The sequence below is a fragment of the Ostrinia furnacalis genome, unplaced genomic scaffold (genome assembly GCF_004193835.3).
Source record: "Ostrinia furnacalis isolate ACB-3 unplaced genomic scaffold, ASM419383v2 OfSCF4362, whole genome shotgun sequence".
In the NCBI taxonomy this organism is placed as follows: domain Eukaryota; kingdom Metazoa; phylum Arthropoda; class Insecta; order Lepidoptera; family Crambidae; genus Ostrinia; species Ostrinia furnacalis.
Window position 1 is genome coordinate 299,975 of NW_021134601.1, and position 18,574 is coordinate 318,548.

Below are 18,574 nucleotides of genomic sequence, written 5' to 3' on the forward strand. Positions count from 1 at the left end.
GCCTTCGGACGAAAAAAAATTGTCAACATGTTTCTTTTAAAATCAAGCCGCCGATATGAAGCTACAAGCTTTGTGTGTAGAGAGTCATTTATGCCCTAGGTACCCGTTGGGGTTCGATTCTTGATATTGTTAAAAGAATTCCTTCCCAGCAGAAAAATGGTTATATAAGTAGCTAAGGAAGTGTCTGGTACAATTTGACGCGCGTTCCGTCTCGGCCGTCTGATTTATAGTCCTCGGTCTGATAACTGAACCCTTCCACGGGGCTCGTACGTATTTGGTTACCTTTGTACCGTAAAAAGTTGTGATTGTCTCGACTGGTCTTCAAATCAAATCAGTATGTAGCTCTTTCCAGGGCGTCTATAAACGTCCCAAATATGGCTTGCTCTACCACCACTTTGCGACAACATATGGGCTAGTGCTGAGAAGAACTGGCGGAAGAAAATCAGTCACTTTCTTAAAGAGAACCGAGTTTATGAAGAATTTAATACATACATAACTACTTCAAAGTTGATACGGTTAATTTTAGTGATTAACACCGCGGGTGCGCCAAGAACCTAAACACCTCGCTAACTGCAGACTTTTAGTCTGCTGATAGTTTTGTCAGCTTCCAATTTGTATGAGCTTAGGAATCGGCCGATACCAAATCGGTGTAATTAGGTATGCGTATTTCTTAACAGCCCGACCAAACTATCGGCTGACAAAAAATCCGTAGTCTGCGGGAGGTAGAGTTGATGCACCAGACAGAATGTAACAGAATCTTGCTTTAGGTTATTTACCAATTGACGCTTAGCGATTCTAAAGTCGAAATGAGGAGATTCGTAAACGAACTAAAGTCGCTGACATAGCCCGACGGATCAGCAAGCTGAAGTGGCAGTGGGCAGGGCACATAGTACGCAGAACTGACGGCCGATGGGGCAGCAAGGTTCTGGAATGGAGGCCACGTACCGGAAAACGCAGCGTGGGACGTCCACCCACAAGGTGGACCGACGACCTGATAAAGGTAGCGGGAAGGCGCTGGATGCAGGCCGTTACCAACCGGTCAATATGGAAATTATTAGGGGAGGCTCATGTTCAGCAGTGGACGTCAGTGGTTGAAATTATGATGATGGTTTTAAAGTTTGTAGTAATTTAACAACATTTCGTATATAATCCAGATAGTCACAAATAAATAAACAATGGTAGGACTTTTATGTATTAAAAGCAGCGCAATCTGTACGCTACTAAGGTGCGCGCGCTTGTAATTTGATAATCGCGTTACAGCTGAACCCTTGATGTATTATTGTCGCCGGCCAGAGACGCTGCCACGTCAAGTACCATCATTTACACCTTTCTTTTCACTACGAAGTTAGTGTAAAAGTGTTTAGTAAAATGGATTAGAAGTTTTGGCATCACTAGACTTCCCGCAGACTATATCGAAAACCTGTGACTAATCGGCTGAAAGTTTGGTCGGTCAGCTTCTAATTCGAGGAATCGCCCGATAGATATAGATTGGTCCTCGTAAGTTTAATAGAGCTTACAGTTGGGCTTAAATTGTTACAATTTATTGGTCTTTATAGGGCTTCTGAATCACTTGGTCCCAAAATGCAGAGTTTGCGATAATTATAGCAAAAGGTAAAACAAGTGCTAAAACTTTAAATTTTTTCGAGCACCATAATGGTTGTAAACTTCGGTGTAAATTACTTTTAACATATCATATTTCTTTTTAAAATAAAATAAAATATATTATTAAATGAGTGAAACGAAATAGCCAGGATTTCAGACATAATAATTATTTTATTTTTTATTTGAATTATCTAACTCAATTTATAGCTTCTTCTCTTCTCAATGCTTTAAATATCTTCTCGCAAGTATAGCCCGGCTCCTCGGCACCCTGCACTCGGTCAGAGGGTGCACGCGGTCGCTGCGAAGGTACGCCGGCTCGCTAGCCAGAGCTTCCAAAGCTTCGCGAGCTTGCTGCCGGTCGAACGGAGCTTCGTCAGTTTCAGACACGCGGGACAGCCAGCGAGCTTCGACGCAGCTAGAGACATAGAGGGAGAAGTCCCATTACAAGAAGTCCAAATTCAATGCCAAAGTTTCAAAGGACATAGGTACAGCAATTTTAAATAGGCAAAGCGAAGCAACGCATCGTTGTTGTTAGATGCTGTAGCTGTTAGACACATACGAGTATTACGCCTGTAAACGGTCAAGATGGGGTAAACCTTTTTTTGTTCTCAATTCGTAGTATGATTGTATAGAATAGCCTAAATCTTTTCTTGATAAATGGGTTATCGACTTCAAATATAATGTTTCAAATCGGATCAGTAGTCCCTGGGATTAGCGCATTCAACCAACCAGACACAAACCAACTCTAAAATATTAAGTAAATTGTTCCGGCAGTTAGAGGTAAGATAGCCAGTTTCTCCGTGGTTGAGGATTCCGGGTGAAGCTCACTTCCACCTTCGGCCTGATCGTCACTTACCATCAGGTGAGATACAGGCCAAGAGCTTCCTCGTTGTGGATAAAAAAAAGTATAATTAAAGTGATAAGGGTTTAATGGCTTACGAGGGGCAAGGGTCGGCCGGCACGAGGACTGAGATCGGAGCAGCCTTCCAGAAGTGTGGGGGCTCAGCGTGGACTGTGTACTTCTTCAGCCGGGAGGTGCTGGTCTTGTCGCTTTTCTTTTGGATGAAGCGCTCCTAAATAATAAACGAGCAAACAATTATCTAGCCCCAAACTAAGATAGTTTTTACGGTAAAAATCCTTATGAAAAGAGATGGTTTTTCCTGAGTTTCCTCAGTTTTTCTCATCCTCAACCAGTTGAGTATAAAAAAGGTGTCTTGTTTATTTAAAAAATTTGCCTAAGTTGCTTTCAACTCAACAGAATTCCGTCTAGCTATAGCCACAACGACCAGCTATGTGCTGCCCGCATTTAGGAGCTTCTCGCGATCTTCTTCAGATCGTTGGTCAACCGAGTTGAAGACCTGCCTCCACGTTTTCCAGTCCGTGGTTGTCATTCGAGAACCGTTCAGCTCTACGAGCTACGAGTGTGTACCCCGCCCTTAAATTCGGCAATTCTGCGGGCTATGTCGGTTACTTTGGTTCTCCTGTAAGAACAAAATGCTACGCTAATGGAGGTTATTGGTCCAACTTACGTAGTAGTATACAGTCTGGATATATTCCTTGATCTTCTCTGATATGAGGCAGAGAGTAAGGTTGAGCTGCTGCAGTGACGGCTGCTTGTCGCCCAGAAGCTTCTGGAATGGCTCCTGGGAGCAGTCCAGCATTCTAGAACAAACGGACAGAGTTACAGTTTCATTTGGATTTTTTGTTTGTTTATTCTTGCTTTAATGCTGCATAAATTGGTGCGAACTTAATGCTATAAAGCATCGTCTGCCAGGAAGCCATGACTTATAATTTTGGTCACTTTTAAAGTGGTATTTTCGAACTTAACGCTATAGGGCATTCTCTGCCAGTTAACCTATAATTTTTATTTCTCTAGATCTACACCATAGTATAACCGTGTCTACACATTTACCTACCACGTGTCAGCATGTTCATTTTTAATTTGTTTCAGCTTCTTGCTCAAACATTTTTTGTTTTAATGTAATTTAGAATACTTTATTTTCTGATATAACGGATATGTTAATTCCATGTAGATAATATAATGTTACTAATGATTCAACTGAAAATGGTTCGCTAAATTCCATAGGTAGGCTATTATCTCGTGGAAAATTTCCTTTTCCATTGGTATTCTAGGTATTTCGGTATTTCTTAGAAGTCAGCAATCATTCATTCTCTACAGAAATCGAGTCTCAGTTTCTATTTCCTAAACTGGCAACTCCAGATGTATTCCACACGTCCAACTTTTATAACTATAAACAGAAATTGAATTGTAAGTTTGTTCTATATAACAAAACAGTTCTTTTCAGTCACGAAAAATACAGCGTTCCTTTCATCCAATCTGCCCCAAGTCTCGAATAAAACCATAAGAGAGATACACATAGTAGGACCCCATTTATCAGAAAAGAAATAGTGGTGTCATCTCTCGTAAAATTAAAACATCATCATCAAATATTTTGGGATTCATAGCAGGATTCATCTGATTTTCACCTGATTTCCAATTTAATTGACTTAAAAGGATGCTTGGTCTACACTCCCCACCCTGGCCAGACGGGTTGGGAAGGCCTGATGTTCACATTTTACTTCCTTAATCACCTCCTACGACATCCACGGGAAGAGTTAAGATGATCCTATTCTACTCTAAACAAATCAAATCAAATTATCTAGACAATTTTATGTAGCTTACTATTTTATTTATTTTACCAATGGTCCGTGACCCTCACTCGGCATGGGGCACACTGAAAACCAGCGCCGTTGCCTTCGTCACCGTGGGTCACGGCATATGCTGAGTGGGGTCCCGTTGCAGTGGGCATCTTGTTGGTGAATGGGTGGCACTGCTCAGTTTACTCTTGTTTTTATTTTTTCTTCTTTTATTATTATGTGCCACTGTCATGTCTATGTAATTGCCTGTATTTGTGTGATGTCCATTGTAATAAATGTATCTTTCTTTCTTTCAAATCATTTATTCACCTACTTAGCCCCTTTTCAGGGCGCTTGTACACGTTCCAATTATAGCTTGCTCTACCATCACTTCGGGATAACATATGGGCTGGTGCTGAGAAGAAGTGGTGGAAGAAACTCAATCGATCAGGTCACTACAGAAAGTACATTTGAAGAGATACATTCAGTATTTTTGAAATTTGCACCTACCATGTACCGTCCAATTATAATAAAACTGTTTTACAATACCTAAGAACCGAAAAACTTCATCGTAGTTCAATACAATAAGTTGGAACTTACTCCCCGAACAGTTTAAACGAACAAGAATTTTATAATCACCCCGCTCGAATAGCTGAGCTCGCGGTTGGATAGGGTAAGGCTGCGGGTTCACTTCTAGCGAGATTATGTAATTTCTCAAAAAATTAAAAAAAAAGTCAAAGTCTTTATATTCTTTTTCAGAGCGCGTATACACGTCCCAAATACATATAACTTGCCCTTCCACCACTTCGGGACAACATATGGGCGGGTGCTGAGAAGAAGTGGTGGAAGAAATTCAGACACCTTTGTCAGCCTAAAAGTACTATAAACGTTTGTATNACTACCTGCTACAGTTTTTGGCTTGAAGTGCCAACTGACCGAGACAGCATCTAGCACCATCAAGATACGCACTAATTTAGAGAGACCTTTTTCTGATTATTCAGGGATTAATTCTACGCAATCAATATAAGAAGCAAAGCCAGTCTTTGAGTCATCTAGCTTTATTCTTCTTTATTGTTCGTCTATTTATAGAAATGACATTCGTAAATCGCTGCCCGTAACACCACGGCGGTTACTTGAAGCAACAATATAAAACAAAAGTGCAATTGAGTTTCTTCTCCCCCACTGATCACGCGTGCTACGTGCCGCGAGTTATTTTACAATTTAATTAATTAATCTTGCAAGTGGGATCCTTTCTAAAGTGCAGGATTATGGAGGAAATTAGTTATGACGGTAAATTAAAAGTGCGGTATCCTTTGTGCTTGAGCTGAATAATTAGTACTTTTTTTTAGCTTGCTTGAGGGTGCTTGGATATTCAAAGCTGTCTTAGGCTTTGTTTGTGGCCATGGCAAAGCAAATTAAATAAAAGTAATATTTAGGTTTATAAATTTTAGAAATTTGTGTGTTTTTAATAGACTGGCTAACAAACCAGTAAAGACAAACATTCTATGGCACATTAGATGGCACAGTGACAAAAGTGGCTTGAGTTTTGTCCGGAACTTTTTCTCAGTACCAGTCGATGAGCTGGTAGGGCAAATTATATGTTTGTATTTACCCTGAAAACGGCCTACCAATAAATAATTTGAATTTGAATAAACCAGTTTGCAACAGAGGACAGTTGTCTTTAGTTGCAAAGTGAAATAATGTCGCGATTTTTCTCTGTTGAACGTTAACGCAAAATACACAATGGTGGCTGAGTTTCTTGTGCTGCTTCTTCTCAGCACTGGACTACCTACATTATTGTCCTGAAGTAGTGGTAGAGTTAAAGATAAATACTATATTGGGACGTGTAAAAGCGCTCTATAAAAGCCAACTTACTGATAGAAATGAATTTTATTTTATTTATGAATACTTTTCTTCTGTTTCTGTTGTGAGCGATGTTGTTGTTAACTTCGTTGAAAAGGATATCTTTTAAAACGTTAGTAGTGTTTTACCACGTCAATTGATTGTTGAGATAAAAGATAAACTAGGGCAAGAGTAGTGCTTACTTGAGGAAAATTTTGCGCTGTTACTTTGTGTCTTATGTAGTGTATTAGAAATAAATTGCTTTACGCTAAATTGTTACTCTCTTAATATTGTGCTTACGGTTTGACTACGAATATTCCCATGTTATACGCAAGCTGTGTGCAAAAATAGTTTGGATGATATTTGATTCGAGTCATTTATGTTACTTACTTCAAAGATATTTCTTACGGATTAACGGTAAAAAACCATAGAAGAAATCTATTGCAATTGTGTAAGTAAAAATGTTTAAAGGTTCGACCAAACCAACGCGTGCAGTCTGTGTGCGCGATGGCGATGGCGGTCAGTAGAAATCAGTAGGAGTGTAAAATATTAAAACGACCCCAGGTCAGTAGTGGCGAAAGATATAAGAAATTGTATTCTCACTCCAGTTTTAATTTGCATTTCTGTGTCTTATAAAACCGTTATACTCGTATAATTCCATCAATCTAATGTTTGACAGAATCAATCTGATATCAATAAATGGAATCGCTGTTATCGGGTAATTATTCAAATCGCTAATCAAATCGGACAACTCACAGCTTGTCCCACCAAATTAGGGTGCATGTACCAATTACTGGTAGTGCACCAGTTTTGGGCACCAGCCGCTGTCATTAACCCTGCGGTGGTCGTGTGAGGTCTTTTAGACGTGTTTATGATTTTTCTAAAAATAACAGTCTAACTCTAACCAATGGTCTGGTCTGGTAGAGCCCGTTCTAGTCTCCTTTAGAACTGATACTATAGATAAACATTAAACACACTTCATTCTGGATTTAGAAACTGAATTAATTTGAAATCAACTGTAAAAAAAGATTGTTGGTTGTTTTGTATGTATTTGCCAAAAGTTAGTGAAACTCTACAAAATATAATATGGGAGAGTCTCGTTTTAACAGTTCTTAAAAGTAGGTAATTGATTGGCGGTGTCAAATGTCCAAACTTTCCTTCAATTTTGTTTAATATTACAGTTAAAAACTTATGACAATGAATTTCTAACGCCTCCGTTTCCAGTCGACTTAATCAAGGGTCTCCAAGACCCGCGAACTAACGATATATTCCAGCATAACTAATGAAGGGTTAAAATCAAAATGGCGTTACGCGCGTCAATCTCCCGCGGTCCATCTGATGGCGACAACCATTAATTATTCTGTTTATATTCTGTGTATCTATGGTACATGTAGGGCTGCCAGACGTTTGTTAGCAAATTAGATTTTGATCTTTTTCTAAAACACTAGTTTATTATTTCAGGCAAATGACGTCTATTGGACAAAGGCTTCCTCTAAGGATTTCCACGACAACCGATCCTGCCCTGCCCGCATTCAGGTACTTCCCGCGACCTTTACCTAATCGTCAGTCCACCTAATGAGAGGCCTGCCCACACTACGTCATCCGCCCCGTGTCATCACTCGAGGCCTTTGTTCAGTAGTTGACGTCATTTGGCTGAAACGAACTAAATCTACTTTATCAAATTCGATGCTAGAGGAAAAAGTCTGCATATACCTAGTTGATTACAATACAAGACTCCCTTTAGAACACAGTTAGGTACATTTACCTACCTAATAATATTAAGGTAGCAGGGAAGCGCTACCAATCGATCAACATGGAAAACATTGGGAAGGCCTATGTTCAGCAGTGGACATCCTATGGCTGAAATGATGATGATGATAAATGATGACCTACCTAATGTAGTTTCTGTAAACCGGGCATGTGACAACCCTGGATATATGACACGATAATGAGCTTTCCGGATCGAAAGTACGGATATGATATTAAAATTACACTATTGTTTGGCAGATAACGTTTGATTGAAAACAGAGTAAATACAAATGAGTAAGTCATCTTCATAGAAACGCACCGAGTCGCACACACTGACAAAATTTAGCGGGGATTAGCGGGGAGCCAGTCGTGGTTGTTGTTTGCGCCGAATTTTGTCAGTGTGTGCGTGCGTGCCGCATACGTATATTGGCGCGCTCACATACAAACCGCGCCCGTGCGTTTCTATGAAGATGACCTACTCATTTGTATTTACTCTGTTGAAAATGCTATTCCAACGTAACAAGCGGAAAAGCCATATTTAAAACCAATTAAAATAGTATAATCATCAACTCATTTACATGCATTTATAATGATTTTGCCGTTGATTGATTTTAAATCGGCTTTTGTTGAAAAATGTATTTCAAACAATTATTTAAATATTGTTATGTAGTATGAGTAAAATTATCAATTGTTATCTCTGTAATACAGAAAGATGTAGTTTGGAACTGAAAAAAACGCATCTTCGATTTTAGTGAGGATTTAAGAGCTAATATTCTAGCGTTTTAAATATGTATTATTTTTAATACGAAAACATACACAATTTAAACAGAATGATGGATTCGCCGAAATTCTTGTGCTATAAAATAGTCTAAGCAATTGTTTTTATTTACTAACTAACATCAAACAAAGACACAACGCTGCTTTCGTGAACAATAAGGCTGAGTTGCACCACCACCTAACTTTAACGGTAACTATTACGATAACCGGTGTTTTTTGTATGGAGTATGACAGATTTTTGACATTTGTCACAGTTAAAAGATGGTGCAACCCACCCTAAAACTATCTATTTCTACAACTTACTTGAAAATGTCGTGTATTTTATCCATATTCTCGTTCAGCAATTGCTCTCGTTCTGCCAGCTTACTTCTCAATCCATCTGTCACCTTCTTCTTCGCTTCGAACTCTTCGCGCAACTGCATCAGCTTTTGTTGTCTCTTTCTATCCGACATTTCGTTCCAGTCTCTTCTGTCCTCTACAAAATATTATTAAAATTGAATGTGAAGAAAAGGGCTCGCTTACTATTAGCCTCATAAGAAGGCTCAAAGTCACCCAAAGGGCAATGAAGCGTGCTATGCTCGGAGTTTCCCTGCGTGATTGAATCAGAAATGAGGAGATCCGCAGGAAAACCATTGGTTTTGGTGCTCGTCTGTATTAATAAAGAAAGAGACGAAAGGATTGTGTATAACAAGGACATACCCACGTTCCTTCGCACTTCTCTCAGGCTTCTATCCAGCACCACGTTTTCAGCGCAGAAGTCCGTCAGGAGCTTGTACTTCGAGAAGTTTTGGTGTTCCACCAGCTCAAATGACTCTATTATTTTGTCGACGTCCGTTTCTTGGGTGTAATCCTGGAAATTTTGTAGTATTAGACACCATGATTAGAACTATAGGACACCAAAGGTGTAGTTTGGGACATCACATTTTTTATAGTGGCAAAAGAAACGCATCATGTCCCGAAGAGGGGTCATCATCATCATCATCAACAGCCCTTTACAGTCCACTGCTGGACTATGAGCCTCCTCCACTATAGTGGAGGGTTTTGCCATAATCTCCACGCTTGGCAGGCGGGTTGGAGATCGCAGTTTAAAAGATTGATGTTTTTCTGTCCCGAAGAGGGGTATTGCGAGCTATATTTGATGTGTAACTGAATAATTTGAAGTCAAAAGTCCCACTGGCTACATAAAGTACAAAAATAATACGGTTATCATTACATAACATACGAATTGAGGGCTTTACTCTGGGATTAAAAGCTTTGGGCAAAGTTATGGTACGTATTATATTGGTGCTTAAAAGTACTAACATGAATTTCATCGAGTATTTTGACGTGATCCTCGAATTGTTTCCTCAAGTCTTCCTCCTCTTTCCTCTTTCTGTCCTCTTCCCTCTGTTCCTCCTTCTTGTTGATCCTCATGACTCCTTTTCTTGCTAGAAAGTGGTACAGCTTCATCTCGTGGTCGAAGGCCTTTTGTAGATCTCTCATTTCCTATAAAAAATCAAATTAAATAACTTGCATTTAGAGTGGTCTACTGATCATCATAATCATTTCAGCCACAGGACGTCCACTGCTGAATATAGGCCCCAATGATTTCCAGAGTGGCCGGTTGACAGCGGCCTGCGTCCAGTGTCTTCCTGCTACCTTTATGAGTTCGCCTTGGCTTGACTCTACGGGATGATGAATGGGGGACTTGTCCCCAAGTATGGTATATTAGAGAGTGAGTGATATTATTCTATAGAAATATTGATGTTTGTCTAACAGTGGACGTCTTTTGGTTGATACGAACGAACGAATCGACCGACAGCGTTTTGCAGAATAGACCCCTACTGACGTGTGAACATTTGTCAGTGTAACCATTAATATTTTTTATCCTGAAGGCAAACTTGCGGCACATGAAGCTAAACAATATGGCATCTTAACTAGTTGAAATAAAGGCTATTCTGCTACAAAAATGCAAAGCCTGATGAGCTGCCAAATGTACGTGCGCTGCGTCCATTATTCACGGACACAATTAGCGTAAATGTTTAATCAAATTATACTTTTTCATGCTATGTTAAATTCATTTACCACTAATTTGATGGCAGTTGATAAAATTATGAATAATTTACGTCGGTGGTTACAGATTATTTATGGTGGATTGTAAGGATTAAATTAAAAATTCAGTTTGTACTCGTATTTGAAGAAGCACACATTGAATCTGATTCACATAAAAGTATTTGTGTATTTTTGTAATGGACAGTTTTTTGTGCGCAAGTAAGTCTAGGCTGTCTGCACTATGCAGCATCGCGACTTCATGTCATGCCTTTGGACGCGGTATCGGAATCGCGGATTTTAACAACTGCTGACGCTGCTTCGAGTTTCCGAAAAGCGACTCAATCGACGCGTCTGGCGTTTTTAAGTGGTCGCTGGCTGCATTCAGATTCCAAAAAGTTAAATTGCCGATCGCCGATGCATGCATATAGCATGTGCTTTAATAGTGACTAAGTTTCATGCTCTGCTTCGTCTCAGCACTGGGTCATGTTTTTGTCCCGAAGCAGTGGTAGGGTAAATACTGGGACGTGTAAAAGTGCTTTTTAAAAGCTTACTCGCAAGAACAAAATTAGTTTTAAGCTCGATTCGCACATATCAGTGAAGCCACAGTTCCGTCACAGTGTCCGCTCAGTTCAGTATCAGTGCTACAGTGTTGCGTCAGTGAAATATTTTGAATATTTTAAAATGTCAGAGAGCTGTTTCAATATTCTTGATCAGAAACTATGAGTCATTTTGTTTTTGATTTCGCGGCGGCGTCCGTGATCCGACAAAAAATATCGTCGTCAACGAATACGTCCGTGATTGCACTGACACTAAGAGCACTGTGTTGTCACTGACACTGACAAGTGGGGATGCGTTCATAGAAACTGTATGAAAGAATATTTCGCACTGTGCTGGTACTGTGCCTGAACTGTGACTTCACTGATATGTGTGAATCGGCCTTTATGAGTTTTTAGCCTAAGCGCAGACCGCCGATTTTTTGTCACCCGATAGTTTAGTCGGGCAAGTAATCAGTATGGGCATGTATGGAAGTGAGGACATTACACCGATTGATTCTTCATACAAATTAGAATCGGGCCCAACTATCGGCCGACTAAAAATCGGTGGACTGCGCCTAAGCTTAGATAATTAAACTTCAAACTTAAAATTGTGCAAATAGATTTTTAAATTTGAAAAATTTTAATTTGATACCTGCACTTGCTGCATCTGGTCCATCTTTCCCTTCTCCTGAAGACTCTTCAGCTTAGCACACCATTCGTCTCTTTGGTCGTAAGCCAGCGTGGAAGACTCGAACAGGTCGATCAGGAATTTCTTGCCTTTGCCTAGAGCCGTCATCATTTTCGCCCAAGCTTGCTTGAAGATTGCCCTGATGGGGGAAAGTTTGTTAACCAGTTGATTTTATATAACAACTTGTTTTTGCCCGCAGCTTCGCCCGCGTTAATAAAGAGCAATACTTTTTATGCAGAGATTTATAAATTGTTAGTTATGTGGTGGCTTGGAAAAGTTTTTTTAAACGAGACATATTACTCTATTGTACAAGGTAATAAGTGCTTTTGTTTATGCATAACAAGGCAGGCATATTTCCTTCCATAAAAATATTTATTTAAAACATTTCTTTTTTCTCTCCATTATTGCCTAAGTCTCAATTTCCTACTTAGCACTCGCTCCGGAGCTTTTAAAAGTGTAATCAAACTTTTTTGTGTGCGCAGCGTGAACAATAGTAAACAAATGAACGTTGACTTGCACTGAAAGCTTATCCGAGCTTCCTCAAGCACATCAAAAGAGCCGCAGACGTTTGACAAGTTCGCATAAAGCTCCCCGGCGTTTCAGGAATGCTTATGAAATGACGACGTCTGGTTTGGTGCAGGAATAGTGGGAATGGAATAAAATAAGTGAAAGTGATGTGAAAGTTTAGCAGTTTTGTTTTATTTTCTTAAGCTTGTGTTTAAACGAATATTATTGTATAATATTGGTGGAATTTTTAAGCATTAAGTGTCCGTGAATGTGCATAATATGTAGAGAAATGAAACAAAGCAGTGCATCATCACTTTAAAAAGTCCATTAATTCTACATAGCTTGAAGTTGTTTTAAGAAGTGAGGTCTCTGTAAAATCTAGTCTAGTCTAGGGAAAGAGAGTATCATATTTTATCAATTATCATTAAAACATAGAATATTTTCTTAGTAGGTACGTTGTTTAACTTTGTCACTGGCTAAATACGCACGAAGCAAATGGTACGAAGCTTTGATTTAAATTAGGGATGTTATGGATATGTAGTTTCGGTTATGGATACGGTTACGGATATTTTTTTATTTCGGATATCCGATAGTTTCGGTTACGGTTACGGATATCCAAAACATCCCTGATTTCAATAAAATAAAATAAATTATAGAGAAAATGAAAACCTCTATTTCTGGAATTTTGGTGATTGTGCATTCGTTGATTTATTAAAGAAGGGTAAATATACCAAAATAGAACTTCTTGTAAAGCTTTTATTTATGCAAAGAAAGCAATTGAATTCTCAGTTCGGTTCCCAAGTATTACGACCGATTTGGCGCAGTGGTAGATAACTCTATTGATCATCTCGACATTGGTCGTGGGATCGATCTCTGCACCTTGAATCCTGTTTCTGTTCGTGTAAGTGCTTTCTACGTACTTATAATGTACTAGCTTTCCGCCCGCGGCTTCGCCCGCGTGGAATTTTGTCTGTCACAGAAAAACTTTATCGCGCGCGTCCCTGTTTCAAAAACCGGGATAAAAACTATCCTATGTTCTTTCCCGGGACTCAAACTATCTCTATGCCAAATTTCATCAAAATCGGTTGCGAGGTTTAAGCGGGAAAGCGTAACAGACAGACAGACAGACAGACAGACAGACAGAGTTACTTTCGCATTTATAATATTAGTTGGGATGTATTTAAAACATACAGTCAAAAGAACCTCCTTTTTTTTTCAAGTCGGTTAAAAGATATACAAATGATAATGATACTTGCCTGTCTTTAAGCATATGCTCTATTTCTTCCCTGATCTTCTTGTTTTCGTACTGTATCGCGTTGAATCTCAGCATGGCGGCTTCCAGTTGGTTTTCGGTGGACACCAGCCGGTGTTCCGACTGCATTCGTCTCATCTCCATCTACCCCATGATGATTATTATTATGTTAAGTTAAATAAGTACCCATTTCTTAAAAAGGCTATTAAGGTCATAATAGCAACCTCTGGCTCTATTAAGCGATTCTAGATGATGCCTAAGGCCCAGAATAGGCGGTGAAACGCAACTGCAACGAAACTGCAACTTTCCGGTGATTCTAATGAATGAAACTGAAAGTTTCAAACTGGTCGCGTCATGTGTGGTCTCTCAACGGACGCTATGGCAGAAACTTAGATGCAACTCAAAAGTAACTAGCAGTTGCAGTTTCGTTGCAGTTGCTTTTCACCGTCTGTTCTGGGCCTAAGTCTGTGGGCACGCAACTGGCGACGGCCGAGCGATGGCAACGCGACGCGACGGTGGAGTGGCGGCGATGAGGAGTGTATCGCGATCGCCCCGCCCGTATCGTGCGCGTTGTTGTATGCATCGCCACCGGCCCGCAGTCGCGTCGCCCCGCCATCGCTTGGCCGTCGCTAGTTAAGTACCAGACTAAAGGCTGAGCCAGGCGGTGGCGAAAAAAATGATTAATATTACTTGTCCTTGTGACGCGCTGACCAGCTTCCTCAAGTTGAGCATTTCCTTGTTGTTTCCTTGTAGCACTCCATCCATCTGCTCCATCATTATAACACCCTCTGAAAATAATTAGCAATATTGTGACAGTCATACAGGGTGTTAATTATTTAAGTAAACCTTGCCTTGGGTGACAAAAGAGACTGAGTTTGTTGTGTTGCTTCTTTTCAACACTAACCCATTTATTGTTCTGAAGTAGTGGTAGGGTTAAAGAAATACTATTTTTTTTATTTATTTTAAAAGTCTGAGGCATGATCACCCTCGCACTCCATCTGAGTTTTGACTCTGAGCAGTATGGACTTCTTCAGGTCGTACTCCATTTTTTTGCACCTGCTCTTGTGGGCTCCAGACCTTGCGATCTGAAAGATAAAATAAACGTATTTTTTCAGTAATATTTTTGTCTTATATTACTTTTGACCCTATATTGATATACAATGGTTCAGTTTTCACCTCTATAATCCTGAAATAAGTAACCACCCATAACACTAACAAGTTTGTACATGTTGTATTTTCCAGTACTATTAAATTAAAATCATGGTTATAATCAAGCGATTAACTCACAAAGTAATAAAAAATAGGCTTAAAAAGGCTAGTTCTTCTTGTAAAAAAGATATAAGTATATCTATGAACGAAACTGCAGGCAGAACTACTAGTATGAAGTGCGCGCAGTCAAGTTTTCAATTCGCTGTTGGTCCCAGTCAAAGTACATGCAAATTAGCTGTTTATACGTTCTAGCTACAGTATAGAATATTGCTAGTCGTTTCCCAGACACCCTGTATAAACCGGAGGGTTAAGGATTTGTCACACTGGATGCGATCTGCGGTTTGCGATCAGTGTGCTTAGCATGAGTTTACGTTCGATGTGCTCGCTAGCGAGTGCGAGAAAAAAATGAAGATTTTAGTTCTTCAAAGTAACCGCTAGGGGCCTGTACAATCTGTCTTCATTAAAGTAAAATTAAAAGTACAAATTCAAATTCAAAATTCAAATAGTTTATTCAGTACATAGGCCCTATCTAGGGCACTTATACACGTTGCAAATATAGCTTGCCCTACCACCACTTCGGGACAACATAATATGGGCTGCCGCTGAGAAGTGGCGGAAGAAACTTAGTCACCTTTGCTGTCATACGTTTAATGACATTTATACCGAGCACACCTAATATAAACTCATGGTAAGCACACAATACATGTCATAATGAATGTCCGCATCATGTCACATTGTCGGTCAGGGCAATCTGTCAGCGGTCGTGACAAGGTAATCTGAAAGTGATGCGATTTGCGTTCTTTGCTCATGCCCGCACGGTCAGATCGCATCAATACGAAATGTATAGAGACCGAAAAAGCTGTACGTACACATGCTGCGTTCTCTATGACCTGACCGCAGACCGCATCCAGTGTGGCAAATCCTATAAGAAGCAATTTAACGGTTCGCTTTGAACAAAGCTTTCGTGGGTATTTGTAAATATATTGGTTATTTTCTATCGAGTTCAGCTGTTTTTAAGTTACAGGCAAAAAATTAGGTTAGCTTTGTATGTTTTGAACAAATGAATGAAATCAACATTTGCTTTAATGAATTGGTGATGATGGTGCAGCTATGGGAATTAGCCTGAGTCCCGGGATCGATTCTCAAAAGATTCAATTTGGTAGGAAGTTTATAAATTATCTCGCGTCAAAATAAATTTTGAAGAGTTCCTACTTTAATTCTGTTAGATAATCACTTAGGCTGAGTTGCACCATCTTACTTTAACTTTGACAAACGTCAAAAATTTGTCAACAAACTCCATACAAAAAGCACCGGTTATTGATATTGTTGTGGTTAAAATAAGGTGATGCAACAATGCCTTAAAATTTTATCAGTCTACGCGAGGCCATGATAACTGTAGTTTTGCTTAAATTATTAGTAATTTAATTAAAATTCTGTAAGGCTTATTTGGTCAATAGTGACCGTAATTAAAATTAGTTTTTACACTCTTTACCTATTTTCAGGGCCTTTGTATGACTATACTGAATAAAATTGCTTCATATAACTTTACAATAACAACTTTATTAAAATAGGCATTTTATGAAATGACCTTTAAACATCTAGCTTTGGTCAAATAATAGCTAGGTCTACGACGTGACCTTTATAGTATTTGTCATAATTTATTTATTTGTCATAATTTATTTTTTTATTCTAGGGTACGATCTGATCCTATCGGGGCATAATATTTCAGGGGAAGGGCTAATCAGATTTTTTAGTTAAGGGTCTCTTACTCACTTAAGAACGAAAAATAAGGTAGATTTGCACACGCTTACATTTCTTGCCCCCATTTCCCATATTTCTAAAGCTTATTTTCCAAGCTTCCTTATTTCTAATCCCTCACAAGCAGGCGACTGTCGAAATAAGATAACTTACAATGTAAGAACAAGCACAACTAAAATAACGTCTTTCGCACATCCCTGCAACTGTTGTTTCAGTTGATTCGAGCTTAACAGATAACAAACATGAAATTATGGGGAAGTGATGGTGGCGGCAAAGAATACATAAGTGTAGGTACAGATATGACGAGACTTTTCTCAACACATAACTTTTGTGATTTTGTAAGATTTTCCATATTTTTTTATAATACACAAATAGTTTTAAAAATAACACTACATACAGGATGTCACACTGACACCCACCTATCGTCTACATAAGTCGTTGAATTTTTAAATGTTTTCAAAGGCTTATTCTACTATTCCCCGTTGATAATCCCCGTCATCGGGGATTAGTGAACTTTTTGTTCGCTATTCCCCGTTAACGCTAATTGGAGTTTATAATGGGGAATAATGAACTGAAAAGTTCATTAATCGCCGTTGTATTAGGATTTTATTTTTAACGCAATGGGGATTAATGAACTTTTTAGTTCATTATTCCCCATTAAAGTTCCAATTTAACGTTAACAGGGAATAGTGAACAAANTTTTTGTTCGCTATTCCCCGTTAACGCTAATTGGAGTTTATAATGGGGAATAATGAACTGAAAAGTTCATTAATCGCCGTTGTATTAGGATTTTATTTTTAACGCAATGGGGATTAATGAACTTTTTAGTTCATTATTCCCCATTAAAGTTCCAATTTAACGTTAACAGGGAATAGTGAACAAAAAGTTCACTAATCCCCGTTGACGGGGATTGTCAACGAGGAATAGTGGAATAAGCCTTTTCAAAAACTTGAATGGTAAAGTCGTCGACATGATCCTTTTCAAAATAAAGCCGCCGACACCAAGGGGCGCGGGCTTGGCGTGTAGAGTCAATAAGCGTCTATTCTAGTTCAATGGAGTCCTAGTATTACTGCGACCGGTTTCGATCACGTTCTGTACGCTATCTGCCATCACCATCACCATCTACATACCTTCAAGTCGGTCATCAAGCTGATGTAGTCCTTCTTCAAGGTTCTCAGTAATTGGTCCTGTCTCCTGAACTGGGGGTGGACCCCCATAGTGCGGTGCTGTCGGTCTGTTTGGATCATTCGGACCTGAAATTAATGGAAAAGGTAATACAATTACAGTTTTTCTCCTATGGAACCTTTACATGTACCTATTTTTTTTTCTCCTAACTTTTGGTAAGTACTAAGAAGAAGCACCGCAACAAACTCAGTCACTACTATCTGAAAAGAATAGTTCTCTCCAATTATTACGCATTCTTGTATGGTGGTGTCTTACGAAAACAAAGCGCTCAATACAAAGTTAACAAATATGACTCCCAATGTAAGTAGTTGCAATAAGTGCGATATTCCAACAAATATGTAGCTTGATAACATACTTGTCTCTGAAGCCTGCAGTGCTCATCCTCCATTTTCCTCAGTACCTCCATGTCATTGGTGTTTGTGTCAGTGGTACTTGAAGTCTGATTCTCCATTGTTATAAATGTTTAGTACAAAATATTGTAAACTTTCAATGAGTAACCATTTTTGTTTGACGTTGAAGCCTACTAGTTTTGTTTTGATAATAATCCTCTGCTCTATACTTATCTAATATGATAAATATAATTTAGGAAGGTATTATTTTGTTTTTGATCCCAATGCCAAAATAGCATCTTTTTACAAAATGCTTATGAAAATATACATTAGGTCAAATCTAATCAAATCTAATTTCTTTTTTGCATAATTCCAGGTATGTGTACATAAGCGGTCTAATATAGATTTGGGTTTCACTGATATTTGCTTGAACTAGGTAATACAATAATTAAAAAAAACACTTTAAATATTT

At 38.9% G+C, this 18,574-nt stretch overlaps 1 protein-coding gene across 1 annotated transcript; it reads right to left on the reverse strand.

Annotated features, from left to right (window-relative positions):
* Positions 1-1,752: 1,752 nt before the first annotated feature.
* LOC114359400 (trichohyalin) lies at positions 1,753-18,273 on the reverse strand. Its single transcript, XM_028313794.1, has 12 exons — positions 18,129-18,273; positions 17,719-17,841; positions 14,607-14,706; positions 14,312-14,409; positions 13,626-13,765; positions 11,827-12,001; positions 9,910-10,092; positions 9,307-9,457; positions 8,911-9,082; positions 3,132-3,264; positions 2,542-2,675; positions 1,753-2,017 (listed from the first exon to the last, which is right to left on the reverse strand). The coding sequence occupies exons 1-12, from the start codon at positions 18,222-18,224 to the stop codon at positions 1,822-1,824; spliced, it is 1,701 nt and encodes a 566-aa protein (XP_028169595.1). The 5' UTR covers positions 18,225-18,273; the 3' UTR covers positions 1,753-1,821.
* Between the last annotated feature and the right edge of the window lie 301 nt (positions 18,274-18,574).